Genomic DNA, 18751 nt, shown 5'->3' with positions numbered 1-18751 from the left:
TGAGGATGGACCACCACAACACAATACTTTGGCTCCAAGTTCCCCTAACCTGAGGCCCAGATGGCCCGCTCTGGGTCAACCGGTTGGTCATGCCAAGCTACCAGCATGGGTCTTCCTAACCGAAAGGCTAACAGACTTGTTCCCTCTATGCTGGGAGAAGTGCTTGGTCCCACCTGAACATTGAGACTCCGTAATCATTTCCCTATACAAAAAATGGTGACAAGTCTAACTGCTCCAACTATTGAGGCATTACACTTCTGTCAGTAGCAGGAAAGATCTTTGCTCGAGTGTTGCTCGACCGACTAACACACTCTTTAGTGGACGAGGTCTTCTCTGAAAGCCAATGTGGTTTCAGAGCCGGTAGGGGTACATCTGACATGATATTTGTTCTGCGACTATTACAAGTAAAATGCAAAGAGCAGAACTTAAACCATATCTAGGTAGTATAGTGTCAAATAAAGTCTCACTTTCAAGGGAAGTTGATAACCGTCTGGCCAGTAGCGCTTTTAGACGCCTTCGGGCGAGAGTTTGGAAGAACAGATCGCTCCACCTGCCTACAAAAATCAGTGTCTAGCAGGCGGTGGTTCTCCCAACCCTTCTGTATGGCTCTGAGACATGGAAACTATACAGGAAACATCTAAGACTTCTTGAGCGCTTCCACCAAAGATGCTTGCGCTCCATCATGACCGCACTACAAACAGCGATGTCCTTGCGAACGCCGGTATGGACAGTATAGAGGGGCTTCTTTTGATCCGACAGTTGCGCTGGGTAGGGCACTTATCTCTATAGGAGACGAACGTATGCCAAAGGCAGTCTTTTTTTGGTGAGCTAAAAGGTGGTCGACGTAACAGAGGCGCCCCATGGAAACGCTTCAAAGACCAGCTTAGGCGTCAACATATATTCCTTGGCTGACATAGAAGAGAGCACCTGGTTGCATGCGGCCTCAGAACGAGACAGCTGGAGGTGACCCACGAAGGCCGCAAGATACACATTTGAGACCAAAAGAAAATCTGCTGCCGAGGACAAACGCAGACGGCGAAAAGAAAATCTAAATCGACCGCCTGCGGACAATGGTTGTGCTTGCCCTAGATGTGACAAAATATGTAGGTCACGACTGGGACTGCGTAGCCACGGGAAATACTGCATTCCTCACTAATCTTCTTATATTATCTTATATAATACAGACGTTACTTCAAAAAAGATGATTACGTCATACGCGTCATGCATATTAACCATTGACTTAAATTCTGCCAGCATATAGAATAATATAGATCCACACATGCACAGATATTGGGATATTTTTTAGACCATTCTTGGGGTTTTCGAAAAATAACTTGCTTAGGATAAAATATGGCGTCACTGTTGTGTTGTTAAAATTGTGTTAACTAAATAGAGTCTAGATCTAGATCTTTATTGAAAATCTCGTTAGAAAATTATTGAAGGCCTTATAGACTAGATCTAAATCTAATAGTCAATCTTTACTTAAGATCCCGTATAAGAATGTCAAGAGAGGTAACACTTACTAGAATTATCACTACTCTAACTATTTGAAGATTCCACTGTCATGACTGTCACTCACTCAACTCACTGTGACTGTGAGTGACTGTGACTCAGTGACTGTGACTATCATTCAAATCATTGTCATTGACTTGACTAGAAATGTATGTTATGTCTAGATCTATGACCGTCTACTCTAAGGCGTCTAAGACTAGTAGACTTAGTCTAAGTCTATCTCTATAGTCTATGGCTATGACCTAGAATCTAGATTTAAATTTATGTTTTCTATGTGACTGTCATTATGTGGCTCACTATCAAATCACTAGATTTAGATCACTAGTAATTAGTATTACTCTATAAACTCTATTAGTAGTATCAGTGACTATCTATTCTAATTCTTAGACTTAAATAAGCTATAAATATTATAGAGTAAAGGATGGGTGTCGGACACGCTAAGCCATTCTCCGGCCATTTTTAAGTTTCAAAATTAATAACTCCGTAATGGTCTAACCTATGAATAAACTGATGGTGTCAATGAATTCGTCATCCTTTTGTCTATAAAAGTAGCTATTTTGTAATATATCACTACTCATAGTTAAAATTAGATCTGATGTGAAGAGGGGTAGGTTGGGTTTTCTGATGCGTAAAAGGTTTCGTCATGATTTTTGTCTCTGTAAAAGTTGTTGGCCGGTTTGGAGATTTATCGGACACTTCAAAGGAAATAGATGTCTTCTATATATTAAACATGTTATTATTAAGACATTTCATCCTTAATTTTATTATTCTGTACATTAGCGCAACGACACAAGCCATATTATCACTTTTCCCACGCTCCACGCTTTCATTCTCGGCTTGTAACTGACGTCATACCACGGCCACTACTTTGGGCCTAGCCTAGCTGGTCGCGCTAGGGGAAAAAATCGCCTCTGTTGGGGGGGGGGGGGGAGAGAAGAGGAGGAGTATTCTCTCTAGTCTACCTACGGGGCACTTTTTTTTCCCCGTAGCACAGCTCCACTAGCGCAGTGCATGCCTGTCTCACCTTAGCCTATTTGGTATCAGTCAGAAAATTGCTAGTCTCCTGCTCTCTCTCTCACCTGCTTTTTTTTTTTTAGAGCGTGTAATGGTATGCTTAAGAGACGTGGAAATAAGGAAAAAAAAAGGGGGGGGGGGGGGAGACTTCATGTAGTATACTCTCTTTTGATTTTGACAATTTCTTAGAATGTTGATGTTTCACACAATGGCCATTTAGCACACCTGGTCGATCAATATATGTAGGCTCGAGGTCTACAATGATATTGCTATTGTTGATGTTTTTTTCAGCTGCCCATTGATGCCAATTTATTATTGTGTATAGAGATGTGCACTAATGTGCTTTAACATTTGTACATATTTGTTGCATATTAAATGGTTTAAAATAAATGGTTATACGTTTTGCATACACCACATTAACTTTTTTTTTTATAAATATGTTACGATTTTTTTTTTGTGAAACATGTTACAAACACACACAAGAACACATACATAACTTAAATATACATTTTGTACTATATTATTTTAACAAACAACAAAATTATTCTTGTAAATGTTTAAAAAAAAAACAATAACAATTTGTTTATTTCCCCATATGTACTGTGCCAAGCTATTTCCCTTTGATGACTAGCGTCATATGACGATATGTTTTCTTATTCAGAAAAGGTAAAACTTGTTGGCCACCCCCTATTTACATGTTTAAGTGGGAAAGGAGAGTCTGGGTTGTACAATTTATCTGTTTCTAGTGCCTATTTAGAAGCATTATATCTGGGTTTTAATTGGGTAATGCATCTAGGGGCTTAAAAATCGTCTTAGCTCCAGACCCTATCTCGTTCTTCCCCTTGGGAGAAAAAAAGCTAAGTTTTACAGTTGTCTACTTTGACCTCAGATAAAATTACTTTCTCTCAATTTAAAAGGGAGCTGTACGTGTCGGAAGTGTGACAAAATAGTCCATGCGCAATATTTATGCGGAAAATGGGTAGTAAGCATTCAAATAAAGAAGATTTAATAATAATACATCGAGGTGGCCGATATGCGAGGCGAAACCCGGGTGTCCGACAACCATCCTTTACTCTACTTATAGTAGATGTACTAGATTCTAGATTTAAATAAGTTAAATTAAATATTCTAGACTAGACTTGAGTCTTGACTAGTCACTAGACTAGAGTAACTAAGAGTTCACTTGACTTGAGTCTAGATAATAATAATCACTCTAAGTCTAATCCTAAGTCTAAGGAGTTTAAGGACTAGATCTAGACTTAGAGGAGGTTCATATATTTTGAACACTTCATCACATTCTCCTTCCTTGAACGCGTCACTTTTTTTGTTTGTGTAATAATAATAAGTCATTTGTTTTTATGTTTGGAGCAAAAATCGACGATTCGGGACTGCGCAACTGTTAACTGTTAACCACACAGTCATAATTTATATATCATTGGAAAGCTCTTTATCTAATGAAGTATTTTAATAATGTAGCGATGTTACAATATCCTGTGACACACCCCTTTTTTTAAGTCAAAAAAATGTTTCAACTTTTTTCTGACTTTTTTGGACACACCTCAAAGGCGCACAAAATAAACCTATTAATTGAATACTTCTTTGTAAAAGAGTTATAGTTTTTGATTGACCAATAAAAATGTTGACAGTCCCAGGAATAGAAATTACGCTTTCTCACATGGAGTAGGTTATTTTTTATTAGACCTAAATAAAGGCGTGATTTCCCTGTGTATTGTTTAAAAAGTGCAATAGTTCCACGCCTTTTGACTCTCCATTATTATAGGGCATTTTTCTGGTTAAATTTCAGTGCTTTACTTTTCACATGATTCTTAGCACTTTGGATGTTATTAATTTTTAATATTAAGCAGTTGAATCCAATGCTGGAGGCCATTGTTACCTATTGTAATTTTAGTCATCTTGTTTACATGCCAAGATAATAGTGATTGGTCAGATAAGTCATGTGACATCAAATAATTTTCTGATAGGTTAAATTATTATAGCAGTTAAAAAAAACAACTTAGGACTAGCCAAAATACTTAGACTCAAATGATGTCAAAATGGCTGACATTGATTTATTTCTGCAGTTACGCATTTTGTATTAGATGTAGATTTAGATCTAATGAGTACCGGTATATAATATGCAGCTTTGTGTTCACATATTTTAATAACAATAAACTTTCATTTCAAAAATGTTTTGGACTAGTTGTTTAATATATAAGAAATGGCAAACATATTTATTCAACACATTCAAATCTCATCACATCGTACTAACAAAAAAGATTTTTTTCAAAGAAAATTTTTCTTTACATCCCTTCTTTTTAGCTCAGCCTTCCTTTTTACTAGCACTATGCGGCGACCACAATCGTAAAATTATTTTCGTTCATAAGCCTAAGATCTAACTATGCCAAAGACCATGTTATCAAATTGTAATCCTAATGTAAATATCTGTTACTTACAATTAAATTACAAATAAATATAACTTTATCTTTTACTTGCATTAATTTTCTTTTTTATCTCTTATTCACCTTTTTCATGTTGCATACTTATGTGACAATTTAATAAACATATATATATCGGAGCAAAAGTATATCTGATTTCTACAATACTGTTGCTACAGTCTGAGTTTATCTGTTTCACAATATTATTAATTCTCTGGGTAGTCTTTGCAAGATAATAATGAATGTCATATCGTCTGCAGTAAGTCTTCTTCTGTATTTAGAATTGATAACTAACAGACTGGAAAGCTCATATTTCGCTAACTAATTTTATTAGAAATGGAAGAAGGCGTAACTTGGGATATGATTGCAAACACATGGTCCAGATTTGTAACTGGCATTGAAAAAAAATCATTTTTGCTATTAATGAGTTCTTTCTGTGATGTATTAGAACATCTTCAACTTTGGCTTTGAATGGACCTCTAGGAAGTGCAAATGTGTTGTCAGCTAGATTTGGAAAGTATAATGAAATTTTGTCCACAAGCATGCACAAATGTTCTTTCACAGAAATGTTCATTTTGTCTGTTAGTCAGGTTCAAATATTTTTCAAAAGATTTTATACTGTTCCAAAAATGAACCAACTTTCTCATGATGTTTTAGTTGTTTCAAGAGGTCTGGAAAAGAGAAACTCGTCTTTAAAATACTGGATATCCTTGTCGACAAAGCTCAAGATGTTTGGCTTATAGAACTTCGTTACAAATAATGCACTGTGGTTTTTAAATTCCTGCTTAAAATATTGAAGTAAGACCATAGCACAAAAAAAAAAAATCAAAATTATATTTTCTTTTCTTTACATTCGTTTGATCAAGATCAATCTTCATCGATTGTTCAATAATAACAATATTACCTTTAATAACATGGACTATAAACGATTGCATATTATTAATTATAAAGAAAATAGATTATATTTTTAATTATGTCACCACAAATAACATATCTATGATTTCGAAATGGCAAAATGTTACATTATATATTAATTGACATTAATTTAAACTGTTAAACTATTTATTCTGTGACAATCAAAATGTTTAAAAGTTATACCGGTCTGCAATATTTATCCTTGAAAGACAAAAAGAGCATTCTAGCTTTTAATGAAAATACTTTGTACAGTGTCAATAATAGAACACAAAATTCAATATTTTTTATGCCCCTAGGCAACCCTGTCTAATTGTCATTCGACCCCTTATGGGGATCACTACAGGTTGAGAACCCCTGGTCTAGTCATCCATCCATCCCAGTGGCGCTACAGGCCATGGAGGGCTCTGGCCTGCTTCAACATATCCTTCCATTCAGATCTCTCCTGGGCCTTTCGTCTCCACGCCCTAACCCCAAGCTGATGCAGATCTGCTTCCACACCATCAATCCATCACATTCAGGGTCTGCCTTTGGGTTGCCTGCCTTTTGGTTTTTGCCTGTATACGATTTTTGCTCCTCTGTTATCTGACATTCTTTCAAGGTGACCTGCCCAACGTTGTCTGTTCTTTTTTTTTCGTTCACTATTGGTGGGTCTTCATACAATTGATATAACTCATGATTAGTGCGTGTCCTCCACCCTGTTTCATCCTGTATGGCACCATAGATTTTCTTGAGGATTTTCCATTCCCAAGTATTAAGTAAATTTTCAGATGTCTTAGTCAGTGTCCAGGTCTCACATGCATACATTGCTGCTGGTCTTATTATGGTTTTGTATATCATTTTCTTGGTTTTTCTTAAAATTGTTTTGCTCTTAAGTAAGTGATGGGTGCTATAAAATGCTCTGTTGCCTCCTGCTATTCTTTCCTTAATTTCTGTTAGTAGGTCATTTTTTAAATCAATTGTACTTCCTAGCTATTTGAAAGTTTGGACGTTTTCAAATTTGTGGTCTTTGATTTTTATATATTGTCCCTCTGTTTGATTGTCTCTTGTCATTGTGATGTACTTGGTTTTACTGTCATTGACCTCAAGTCCTGCTGGTCGAGATGCTTCTGAACTTCTAGTTGTGTGAAGGCTCTGGCAATGTCAGAGGTTTCTTTACCCAATAAGGCAATGTCATCGGCATAAGCAAGGTATTGTAGAGGTTGGCTGTATATCGTCCCTGTTGGTTGTGGACCTGTGTTTTCTCTCCTGAAGTAATTAGTAATAGTTCCCCTTGTGTTTATGTGTATATTTCTTTTAACTCTCTCCAGTGTCAAATTGAAAAGCATGCAAGAAAGTGAGTCAGCTTGTCTTAATCCCCATTTAATCCTAAATTCTCGTGAGTGAATTATGACCTTACTTTTTGAGTTGTTTAATGTCATATGTATAAGTCTTGTCAGCTTGTTAGGTATTCCAAAATCCTGTAGAGTGGCATATAGATATTTCCTTCTGATACTGTCATAAGCCTGTTTATAGTCTATAAAGAGTTGGTGGATTGGCATGCATTCAGTGCCATTCACTGCATTTTTCAAGTATACACCTTAGTGTGAAGATGTGATCAGTTGTGGATCTATTGGGTCTGAAACCACATTGGTAGTCACTTAAGATTTCTTCTGAATATTTTCCAAGCCTCTTAGTTATAGGCCTAGACAGGATCTTATAAGTCACATTTAGTAGAGAGATTCCTCTGTAATTGCAGCACTTTAGCTTTTTTGTGTATTGGGGTTATCAGAGCTGTTTCCCATTCTGTTGGTATTACTTCTTCTTCCCAAATTCTTGATATTAGTCTGTGTATTTGGGAATGTAAGTCTTTCCCTCCATATTTAATTAGTTCAGCTGTAATTTGGTCCTCTTCTGGTGCTTTGTGATTCTTTATGGTCCTAATTATTTCTGATGTTTCAATGAGTGTCGGTGGGTTCACTAAGAAATCTGGTCCTCCATGAGGCAGTTCATATTCTCCATTGTCTACATCTTCAGCAGTGGTATTTAGGATCTCCTCAAAGTATTCAGATCATCTCTCAATGACCCTGCTGTTTTCTGTAATAAGCTGACCATCTTTGTTCTCACACTTCTGTGATCTAACTTGAAATCCGTTCTTTTCATCTTTAACCTGGTCTAGTCAGTCTAGAGATATATAGATTAGTAGAGTTTAGATCTAGACTCATAGTATCCTAGGCCTAGAACTTATCTCTCTTGTCTAGATACTTTGATCTTAGAATAATGGAGCCTAGTGCAATCTATATAATATTATTGTTATCATTATTTATTATTTAGCATTTTTACAAAGGGTATATAAACTGTTATGTACTAGTTTAGAGAGTATGTTAGTTTCAGTAGACAAATATATTGTGTATTGTTTTTAACTTGGTAAGACAGGAGAATGACTGGTAGAATAGGTAACAAGAAGAGCAATATGGCGATAGAAGGTTGTTTCGTATGATAGTAAGATAAATAGCGGCGTTTATGAAGACTAGACAGACTTCCCAGTTATAAATAAATGTGTCATTTGCAACAGTAAAAGTCTTTATCAAGTGTATTGTTAACCTATAATGTTCTGTGGCTAATGTGGAGAAATTAATGAAATAGAAGTGAAGTCTCACAAGATATTAGCCCACAACACAACTCACTCTGTCCATCTGGTAAAAAGTTATTGTACGTGTTATTTATTTAACACCCAATATCGGATCAAGCTGAGATTTTACACAATTTTTTCTTTTAGCTGATGACACATGAATCAATAAGATGAATTAACCAATAGGTTAATTAACTATTGGTAATTAATTATTTTGTTTGGTATCTCAAACTAGGGAAAGACATTATACTTGACTGAAGTGGTGGTATAAGCTGAATTAGTCCCCTTTATAGGCTGCTGCTTCAAAGTAATGTTGAAACAAACAATAGATAACTATAGAATCTAATTTCATAAGCACCTCACTAGCAGAGTGGTTGGTATGTCGGCTTGAGGAGGCTTGAGTCATGAGTTTAAAATCAGGTCGTTCCCTCCCTTTTTTTTTTATAAATGCTTTTAAAGCCATTATGGTAAAAATCCACCCAGATACCTTTCTCTCCCCCCCACCCCCTTCCCCATTTTCCCAACTGGTTCAGATGAGTGATAGGGTCATATCATATTGAGAAAGCTAAAATCATGAAATAGTGCTAAACAAAAAGAATTTATAAAAATATTTCTAATCACCCAGATTTATTGTTGTTGGTTACAAATTTAATTACTTGAGTGATCCAAACTTTTTGATAGAATTACACTTCATATAAGCTTTGTTGTTGTTTTTTTTTTAAATATTTTTTTTGTTTGTCTTGTTTACTCCTAAAGTGTAAAATTTTCAAATTCCTGTAAATCTAAATGACTAGTTTCAGAATGGTAGAATGGAACTCTGAATTGATAGTTGGGATATGATTACTTGTAAACAAGTTAGCAAAATTTTTAAAATTCACTTCCCGGAACAGCAGAACCAAAGCCTGACAGTTTACAGTTTACATTTATTCCACTGTTATCAATAATAACTAGTCTTTAAATTTAGATACAAATTTGCAATTGAATACTTTTTTTTCTACAAAGTAGAATGTATTAAGCACATGTTCCAATCATTTTGTGAAAAAAAAAATATATATAAATGAGATGCATTCTATCAATGATTTGGTAGTAGAACACATTAGAACATTGAAAAAATAATAAAACAAATTTGAAATTCCATATTTCCATGAGAATGCATATTCAGTTTTATTCGCTTGGCAATCTGATGTCTTACAAGTCAGCATATATATCTTTTTTCACCAACTTATATTTCTTTCAGAAGAGAATGGATGGAAATTTTCAAAAACGTATACAGAGGCATTTGTATTATAGCAGTATGTCAGACTTAGAAAAGCCTTCCTTTCCACTTACTGGTGAGTATTAAAACTTTTACACAATAAATATTTGATCTTAGAAGCTATTTATTTCCAGTATTTACATTATTTCCAAAAGATATATATGAGATAGATAGATAGATAGATAGATAGATATAGATATAGATAGATAGATAGATAGATAGATAGATAGATAGATAGATAGATAGATAGATAGATAGATAGATAGATAGATAGATAGAGATAGATAGATAGATATAGATATGATAATATTTATATTTTAAAAAATGTTATACAGTTGAATTTGGTTAATCAACAAACCCCCCCCCCCTTCCTTGGCAACTCTGGACAAGTATGGTTTATCATTAAAATCTCCCCTCGAATAAAAAATTTGAAGAAAAACTACTGTCACAAAATTCCACCCCCTCCTTGCTTGGGAAAAGGGGGGGGGGGGGGGTTGAACTCAGAACCCCATGATTTTGACATTTCTGCAAATTTTTAACTATGACAAAAAAATGTTTGCATCATTATAATAATAATACTAATAAAAAGGCTTATAATAAAGCTGGATGTAAATATACAAGTTATTTATTTTTGCATGTCTCTAATCATATATATTTTTGTTTAATATTTATAATTTTTTAATGTTTATTTTGTTTTTTTTATTTCCAGAACTTGCTGTTGATTATTTTCATGACAGTGTACCTGATAAACTTGGTCATGTTGATATGTATACTGCTGCTGATGTCATAAGGTTTGTAAACACTTTTTTTAAACAGTTTCCTTCTCAATGACAATATGTTTGTAAGGGAACTTGGGGTGCTGAGTTCCTTACTATATACATATGGCTCGATGATCTAGGGTATGATTCTCACATGCAGACCTTAACATGCGTAAATGTTACAAAATATCACTCAACGAAGGAGTATAAAATTAGTATTTATTTACAGTCAACAGCAAGTACACATATAATAATTGAATGCATAGTCATTAATAACTGAGATACTAAAATGTGCCCAACTGACATACTACGGGGCGCTTAGACTAGATTCCTTGAACAAAAGGCTATCAATGCCATACATACTATACCCACAAATAGTCAGTTCTCATACATAACAATGAATAGAAATATAAGTTATAAACATCTCCTTATGCTAGGCATAAAACTGGTAAATACAACACAAGCACCCTACTCAGACCAGGTCAGCTCTCCAACTGCTAGACTGACCGCGAGAAACCCAATTGTCCCCCCTTGAAAATCCTGTGATAAAACAATTCACACACCAACCAAGAAAATAAACACACACACACACACAATCTCACATCTTACACACCCACGCTCTTGACAATGTTCATTTCACATTTTTTTTATGTTTCCTTCTCAATGACAATATGTTCATTTCACATTTTTTTTATGTTTCCTTCTCAATGACAATATGTTCATTTCACATTTTTTTTTATGTTTCCTTCTCAATGACAATACATTTCTATTTTAGAGAACATGCTAGATTTATTTGTACATAGTATTTTTAAATTTTATTTTATTGACTTGAATAGAAAAAGTAAAGTATCTACTGCCTCTGTGGTGCTGTCCATGATGTATGCCAAAAGACTTAGACAAACTAACCAGGATTATTTGAGCTCCATCTCTTCTTCAGACATCTTCTTCATTTCAGTGGTAACTATTTATCATTTTTGTTTTAAACATTAAAAAAAGGCATATTTTTTCAAAGTCACTCATCCCAGGTTCCTTAACTTATGAAGTGGCTAAAGAAACTTAATGGATGGCTGCCTGGTCGTGCGGTTTGCGCGCTGGACTGTCGTTTGGATTTATGGATGGTCCCGGGTTCAAACCCTGCCTGCTCCCATCCCCTGTCGTCCCACGGGAGGTTTGGACTAGGAAGTAAACTATCTTCAACTCTGAAGGAACATCCGAAATATGTAAAACAAACATTTTACAAAACTTTCTGTGGTGTCCAGGGATTTTTAACATTTCTGATTTATGCTAGAAAACAGTAAAAAAAAAACAACAACTGCAGTAGCCATAAAACTAATATATTTTCAAAGATAATTGGACTAGGAATAATACTATACATAGAATGATCTCTTTAAATTCAGTTGTGTGACCTTGACCATAGCCCAATTATAATAGCTTAAATTTCTTTATAATATTAATGCATTCTTTATAAACTACTGGAAGATATCTTCTTGTTATAATTTTATTTGTTGTAGTTAATATTCCAAGGTTCCCCTATGACGAGGAAGATTTCGAGTTTTATTTCTATCTTGTGGACAAAATAACCCACAAAAATACCAATTACAAGTTGTTGTTTGTTTGTTTTTTTTTCATTTAAAATTTTATTGAAACTAAACTGAATTCTTTTATTCTCTTTCTGCAGATGATGGCCAGTAAATATTTGTATGACGAAGGTGTAGAAGAAGAGGTATTCAATGATGAATGGGCAGATAACATTGATCAGGATGTCGATATTGTGAATCAAATGGAAATGACCTTTCTCAACGCTATTGTAAATATCTTTTTATTTGCTCCCAAAAATGGACTTAAAATTTTAAAAATATGAAAACATTTTGTAAAAAAAAAATTTTGAATATAATATTTTATTAAAGGAACTAAAAAAAAACAGGCTTTATACGAGACTAATCGTTATAGTAGGCCTCAACACTGACTGCAATATTGGTCTCCGCTGCCCACATGTTGCAGGTCAGTGTTGAGCCATTCTTTGACAATTGGTCTCACTTTAAAAGATAGGTGATTCTCATAATAAAGACAGATTAATAAATAGCTAGCTTAATGATCTATCTTATAATGCTATGTATTTTTACAAATCTTGTATTGACTAACTCTGGTAAAACGTTTGTACAGACTATTTCTCCCACACCCAATCAGATCAAGTTGAAATTTAACACAATTATTTCTTGTAACTGACAAAACAAGAATCAGTTTAAAAAATTAACTCTTGGTAATTAATAATTTTGTTTGGTATCAAACAAGAAAAAGAGAAATACTTGTTAGGTGTGGTGGTATAAGTTGAATTAGTTTCTTTGAGGAGGCCTGAACCCTTAGAGAACATTATTTTTAAAAATTTCTTTATATCACCACAGCATTTCTTATTATTGCTTAATCTTTTTTAACTGTATTTAATTACTTAAAAAATGATGTTATTTGAATATAAACAAAGATCAGACTAATGTAATTAACTTGGGTTTAAAAATTCCTTATTCTTTCTACAGTCTATAACAACGACCAAACAGTAATGCTTTTTCTTGATAATTGCAGTTTTTTATAAGTTGTCAAATATAAAAAAAACAACAACGCATATTTAAAAATTAAAATGTAAATATTTGACTACCACAACATAGCTACTGATATGACTATTATGTTTATTTAATTAATTTGAAATATTTATGTATTATTTTTACCCTAGGACTGGCGCCTGTTTGTAAGTCCTAATGATTTCGACAATGCACTGGCTGCAATTGAAAGAAGGTAAAACTTTATCTTAGTTTCATTTATGTGTGGCACAATTTTTATAGAATTTGTATGCAACTTAAATTAAATTTATTACACCATTCTATATAATATTCAAAAGGTTTAAGCCATAGGCTATGTTCTTTGCAGAAAGTTAAAAGAGTATCATATCTCTCATTAACTATCAGCTTAACATCTGTTTCAAACACTTTACATTTGGGTCCTTTGTCAAAATTCAGTCTGAGAATTCACAAACCAAAATAGTTTATATATAACAATTCATTCACTAAAAGATGTCCATCCTATTTATTTTAATGATGGGGGGAAAATGGTTTTATACCTATTAAACTTTATATGTCAGTTGTTACATTAAAGACACGATTTCTCTGTATTCACCCCCATCCTCTCTCCCTTTTTCTTTGGCTTTTTTCATCTAACTTTCAGCTAAAGATAGAAAATAGCTGTAATCATCACTGGATCAGGGGCGTAGCTAGGAATTTTCCATCATTTGGGGGCTGGGGGGGCTTGACCTCTTTGGAAGCCCCTGCATTTTGCGTAATATTTAATTTTGAATGTAAAAAAACAATCATTTGAGGGGGCTTGGAGTGATTTTCAAATTCTCCCCCCACCCTAGCTACACCACTGCACTGGATTTGTGTTATTAACTGAAACTAAGCATTTTCTTAAATTCAATCAAATTAAGGAATTTGTATTTGTTGCTAGGTTGGCTCTGAGGGAGGGACTCAAGAGGAACTGGTTTACTTACTCTGAATTAGATGTGCTACTGACATCAGACTTGATGACCTCATTATGGCAACAGACGGCTCTTGAGTGTACCAAGGTATTGCTCTGTTCCCTTTGTTGAAGAGTTTGTTGAGTTCTTAAGGTTTAAATAGTCTTATGCTTTATGTCAAATTTAGTACAATTTTTCTAACTTCTGCTTATTGCCAAACACAACAAAGTGTTAAAGCACTTACTTATAGGGTTTAAATGTAAACTCCAGTGGGATTTTGTTTACCTTGATATTTTAGGACATTCTTGAGTTCACCTAGCCTTAATGTGGCCCAGATTATTGTTGGGGAAATTGGTTGGTTGGTGTGCAGGCCATGTTAACTATTTAATAAGTGAACTTTAACATCATTTGGCCCTGTAGGTATTGAAGTTTATAGACAAAATTTCAATCACGTCAATACTCACATTCTAATGAGGCATGGTGGCTGAGTGGTAAAGCGCTTGGTTTTTGAACTGCTGGTCCTGGTTAAAATCTCAAAGAATGCTGAGATTTTGAATTTCTGGATTTTTGGGATGCCTCAGAGTCCACCCAATTCTAATGTGTACCTGACATCCTTTTTACTCATAATGACAATTTAGCTTAGGTTGTGTGCAGGACACATAGAGGTCACAGGTGGCCTAGACTAGATTCAGATTTTATTTCATTTTATTTTGCAGTAAAATGATAGACCACTATTTGTTTCTGTCTTGCAGGTGGTTAGTACCCTCTCGGCTGTCTACCTGACTGGTATCTTCACTCTCTTAGGATCAACTGCACTGGCTGTACAGGTTTCAGGTCCCCTATCTGCTGCCACTCTTGCAATGTTTTCGCTTTCTGTTCAGCCACTGCCAGTATCCCATGTTTTGACCAGTTTTGATCCATTGCAACCTTCTAAAGCACTACAGGAATCCATCATTGGATTTAATAATGTTGCTGGACAAAAAATGAATAGCATTGTGGATTTTGATGCCTTAGGGAAACATGATGACACCCATGGTTTAAAAGAACCCCCAACAGTTGATCCCAAGCCATTTCCAGAAGATGAATCTCACTCAAAGTCCGCATCAAAGCAGTCTTCTTTTATCTGGTCACTCTGGGTTGTTGATTCCCTATTAACTCAGTTGCTGGCTGTAACAAAGTGCAAGTCAGAAAGTTCCAAGAAGTCTTTCAGCACCACACTCGGAGAAGAGAAGTTTTCTGCTAATGAGTTAAACAACTCTGCTCCTGGCACTGAACCCAGCCACCACCTGAGATACTTAAAATTCAAATGTCGACACAGATGCTCACGTAGAAAATTTAAGTCTTCAGTGTCTGTCACATCTCAACCAATGAATTCTGCTTTGCCAAACTGCCTGACCACATGCTTTGACCAGTCTTTCAAAACCAACTCACAAAACAAAGATCATTGTATTGACCAGGTATCCAATAGCAATAGTAACAACAGATTTGAAATGACCACTCAGCCCTTACAGCAATTAACCCGTAGTTTTGACCGTGCTCCTGAAACAAAACAAAGTGAACATGTCAACTGTTATGACAACTCTAAGTCTTTGACAGATTCAATGACTTCTTCTTGGTTTCATCCATCTGATTCGAATGTTGACTTCTTGACCCACACCTTTAGCTTTCCACCAGGATTGAATCATGGAATCAAAGTTACATGACTTCAGGAACTTATGTAACAGTGGCATGTTGATCCTTGCTTACCCAGAGATTAGCTTAACCCTAACAGTCTTTTACCCCAAATTATTAAACAAAAATATATTTAATTGTTGTTCTTTAACTAAACTATTGCTGTCCAATCACAAATAGTTATTGTGAGACATAGTCATATCAAAGGAAATTTCAAGAAGCTAGCTCACTGCTAAGTAGTACCCACCCTTCTTTTTTTAGTATCAGCCAAATTGAAGCTTCTGTGGTCCTTAAAAAATTTTTTCTTGCAAAATTGTCTAAAAAACATCAAACAAAGGTTTTCAAGGATTTCTACCGCCTGACCACTTGTAATAAAAAATCTTACTCTTGTAAAACTAATTTTTGAAATCCAGGTATAAAATATAAACATATATAGGATATAAATATATATAAAGAGAGAGAGATGTTTTAAAAGTATAAAAGTGTATTTTCACTGACTTTGACTTGCTATGTCACACTCTTGTTCATGACCATCAACCCCCATTTTTGTGGATTATAAAAAAAAAATATGGTGTTCTGTTTTTCTATTTACATAATGTGTATTTCCATTCTAGTATAACATCTGGCAGTATTTTCTGTAGAAAATAAAGAAGAAAAAGAAGACATATACAATAAATATTGCATAATAAATCTTACTAACGTAGAAAAATCTTGAACATTTTTTGTCACATTAAATCTGAATCAGAGTGTAATTTCAATAGGGGTGGGTCATTTCTGAATGCTGACATAGAAAGTTAAGTCTGAAATCTACCTATATATATACATATTATTATATTTTGTATATTCAAGACAATCATGTTTGGCGTCATCCTCCTCAGTGGTTTCTATTTACTTGGTGCTGTAACATTGTAATGCTTATTATTATTATGGCTTTTTATATAGCACTACTTTCATACTTATAGCATGCTCAAAGCGCTATGGTCCTATCTCATTTGTGTGGGGGGGAGGGGGAATCTGGGAGTAGGTTTTCCGTGCTGCCTTTAAGTGCTCAGTAAACACAACTCTGCCCAGTCGGGTGTCGAACCTCGATCCCCTTCCTAGGTAGCTAAGCCAAGTTCAAGCCTCTAACTATTATTACCAATAAAGTATTAAGTATTAACAAAAAGAAAGATTATTGAAATAGTTTTTGAATATTGATTATTTTTGCTGTTCCTTTTTGATAGCTGCTAATGTCCCTTTGTTCTGGATATCCCAAACCGCCTGTAGTTGATCATTCTTTGTCACTAATATATTACTAACCCCAAAATACAGTGCCGATTTTTTGTTTATAATATGAACTCATATAATGAATAAATAAAATAGTTTTGCTGTTTATATGTGTTCGATTTTGTTTGTAGACAGAGATCTATTTGTGATGGTGTTTTCGTCTTCAAGCAAGATGGTTGTCAATGATGCCCACCTAGTTTAAAACTCTATTACGAGCATTGTTATTGGTCTCACACACCTGTGCGTACAAATCTTCACATATAAAATACAGACGTTACTTTAGAAAAGAAGTCATGCATCTATTCATGCATGTTAACCAATGACTTAAACTCTGCCAAGTCATTGGTTTTCCTGCATGCTCTAATAGCACTAGGGATGAAGGAGCAGTAGTACACATTTGTCCTAGCATATGGGTAGATGTGTACAGATTTGAAGAATGATTAAAGTTCTTTATATTAAACGCTTAGCTGCTAAGCCTTCAGAGGTCTAGTTCAGACCTTGGTGAAAATTTGGGATTTTAAGCTTTAATGGATAACTCATTTTTTTTTAGGAAAGTAATAGCCGTTTGTCATAATGCTGGTCACATGGCATCCGCATTAGCTGTTGACCACTGAAATAAATGCATTTTTATTTACGGTATCGGAAAGATATTGTGTCAATGGCTCAGGATTGAAATTGCCAGGTTTGCCACTCTTTCGCCTAAACTTACTGATGAGGGGGGGGGGGGGAATAAAAGAACTATTTTCCTTCAACTAGATGCCCAATCACTTGAGGGCCAATTTGATTTCCGGCACTTATGTCGTGGGTCACGTCAACGATACAAATAAATGAAATTGACCAAAAAAAAGTTACCAGAAACCCATAAATCTAGTACTTAATTATTGAATGAGAGGTTTGAAATTTTACCAAAACCAACTTCTGAATACCCGGCTGTATAAATAAAACGATTCTGGGCACTGTTCATCCGAGAAACGATTATTTAACGGGTTTTGCTCACTTCATCGCTGAAAAAGTTCACATGAATAAATGTTCATCTTGAAAGCTGCAGTCTTAGTTTTGAATGAAGATTTGTAAACATTGCTTCCGATCATTCGAGAAACATTCATGGCTTCAACTGCATTCTTTTTAGGACACATTTCTCCATTACTGCTAGCAAAACATACAAATACTTCATTTCGGTAGCTTGCCCTTCCTGCCGAATCATTTTCTTGTTTCTTCTTTGTAAATACTTGTGTCCAATTTCTTTGAGTCTCAGATCAAATAATGACTTGTGTCCAATTTCTTCGAGTCTCAGATCAAATAATGACTTGTGTCCAATTTCTTCGAGTCTCAGATCAAATAATGACTTGTGTCCAATTTCTTTGAGTCTCAGATCAAATAATGACTTGTGTCCAATTTCTTTGAGTCTCAGATCAAATAATGACTTGTGTCCAATTTCTTCGTGTCTCAGATCAAATAATGACTTGTGTCCAATTTCTTCGAGTCTCAGATCAAATAATGACTTGTGTCCAATTTCTTCGAGTCTCAGATCAAATAATGACTTGTGTCCAATTTCTTCGAGTCTCAGATCAAATAATGACTTGTGTCCAATTTCTTCGAGTCTCAGATCAAATAATGACTTGTGTCCAATTTCTTCGAGTCTCAGATCAAATAATGACTTGTGTCCAATTTCTTCGAGTCTCAGATCAAATAATGACTTGTGTCCAATTTCTTCGTGTCTTAGATCAAATAATGACTTGTGTCCAATTTCTTCGAGTCTCAGATCAAATAATGACTTGAGTCCAATTTCAACGAAGAGAAAGTTATATTTTCCCG

General features: G+C 34.8%; 1 protein-coding gene across 3 annotated transcripts; it reads left to right on the top strand.

Moving 5' to 3' along the window:
• The first annotated feature begins 1355 nt into the window (after positions 1-1355).
• LOC106066509 (uncharacterized) lies at positions 1356-17042 on the top strand. Of its 3 annotated transcripts, none has more exons than XM_056014090.1 (8): positions 1356-1512; positions 9722-9815; positions 10449-10530; positions 11334-11454; positions 12176-12304; positions 13223-13284; positions 13990-14107; positions 14752-17042. In XM_056014090.1, exons 1-8 carry the CDS (start codon positions 1501-1503, stop codon positions 15700-15702), a joined length of 1569 nt encoding a protein of 522 aa, XP_055870065.1. In that variant the 5' UTR covers positions 1356-1500; the 3' UTR covers positions 15703-17042. The 3 variants fall into 3 exon arrangements, with proteins under 3 accessions (XP_055870065.1, XP_055870066.1, XP_013081021.2); XM_056014091.1 differs by having other exon boundaries at positions 1370-1512; positions 9725-9815; XM_013225567.2 differs by lacking the exon at positions 1356-1512 and adding an exon at positions 9306-9338.
• Positions 17043-18751: the final 1709 nt, after the last annotated feature.

This window comes from Biomphalaria glabrata, chromosome 16, assembly GCF_947242115.1.
Source record: "Biomphalaria glabrata chromosome 16, xgBioGlab47.1, whole genome shotgun sequence".
In the NCBI taxonomy this organism is placed as follows: Eukaryota; Metazoa; Mollusca; class Gastropoda; family Planorbidae; genus Biomphalaria; species Biomphalaria glabrata.
Note: the sequence above shows the minus strand (reverse complement) of the source record. Positions and strands in the feature narration are given on the sequence as shown.

Bases quoted from the DNA above. Each gene is read 5' to 3' on its own strand.
- LOC106066509 (XM_013225567.2), top strand. The intron at 9,816-10,448 runs GTGAGTATTAAA...TTTTATTTCCAG, and splicing joins GCCTTCCTTTCCACTTACTG to AACTTGCTGTTGATTATTTT. The intron at 14,108-14,751 runs GTATTGCTCTGT...TCTGTCTTGCAG, and splicing joins CGGCTCTTGAGTGTACCAAG to GTGGTTAGTACCCTCTCGGC.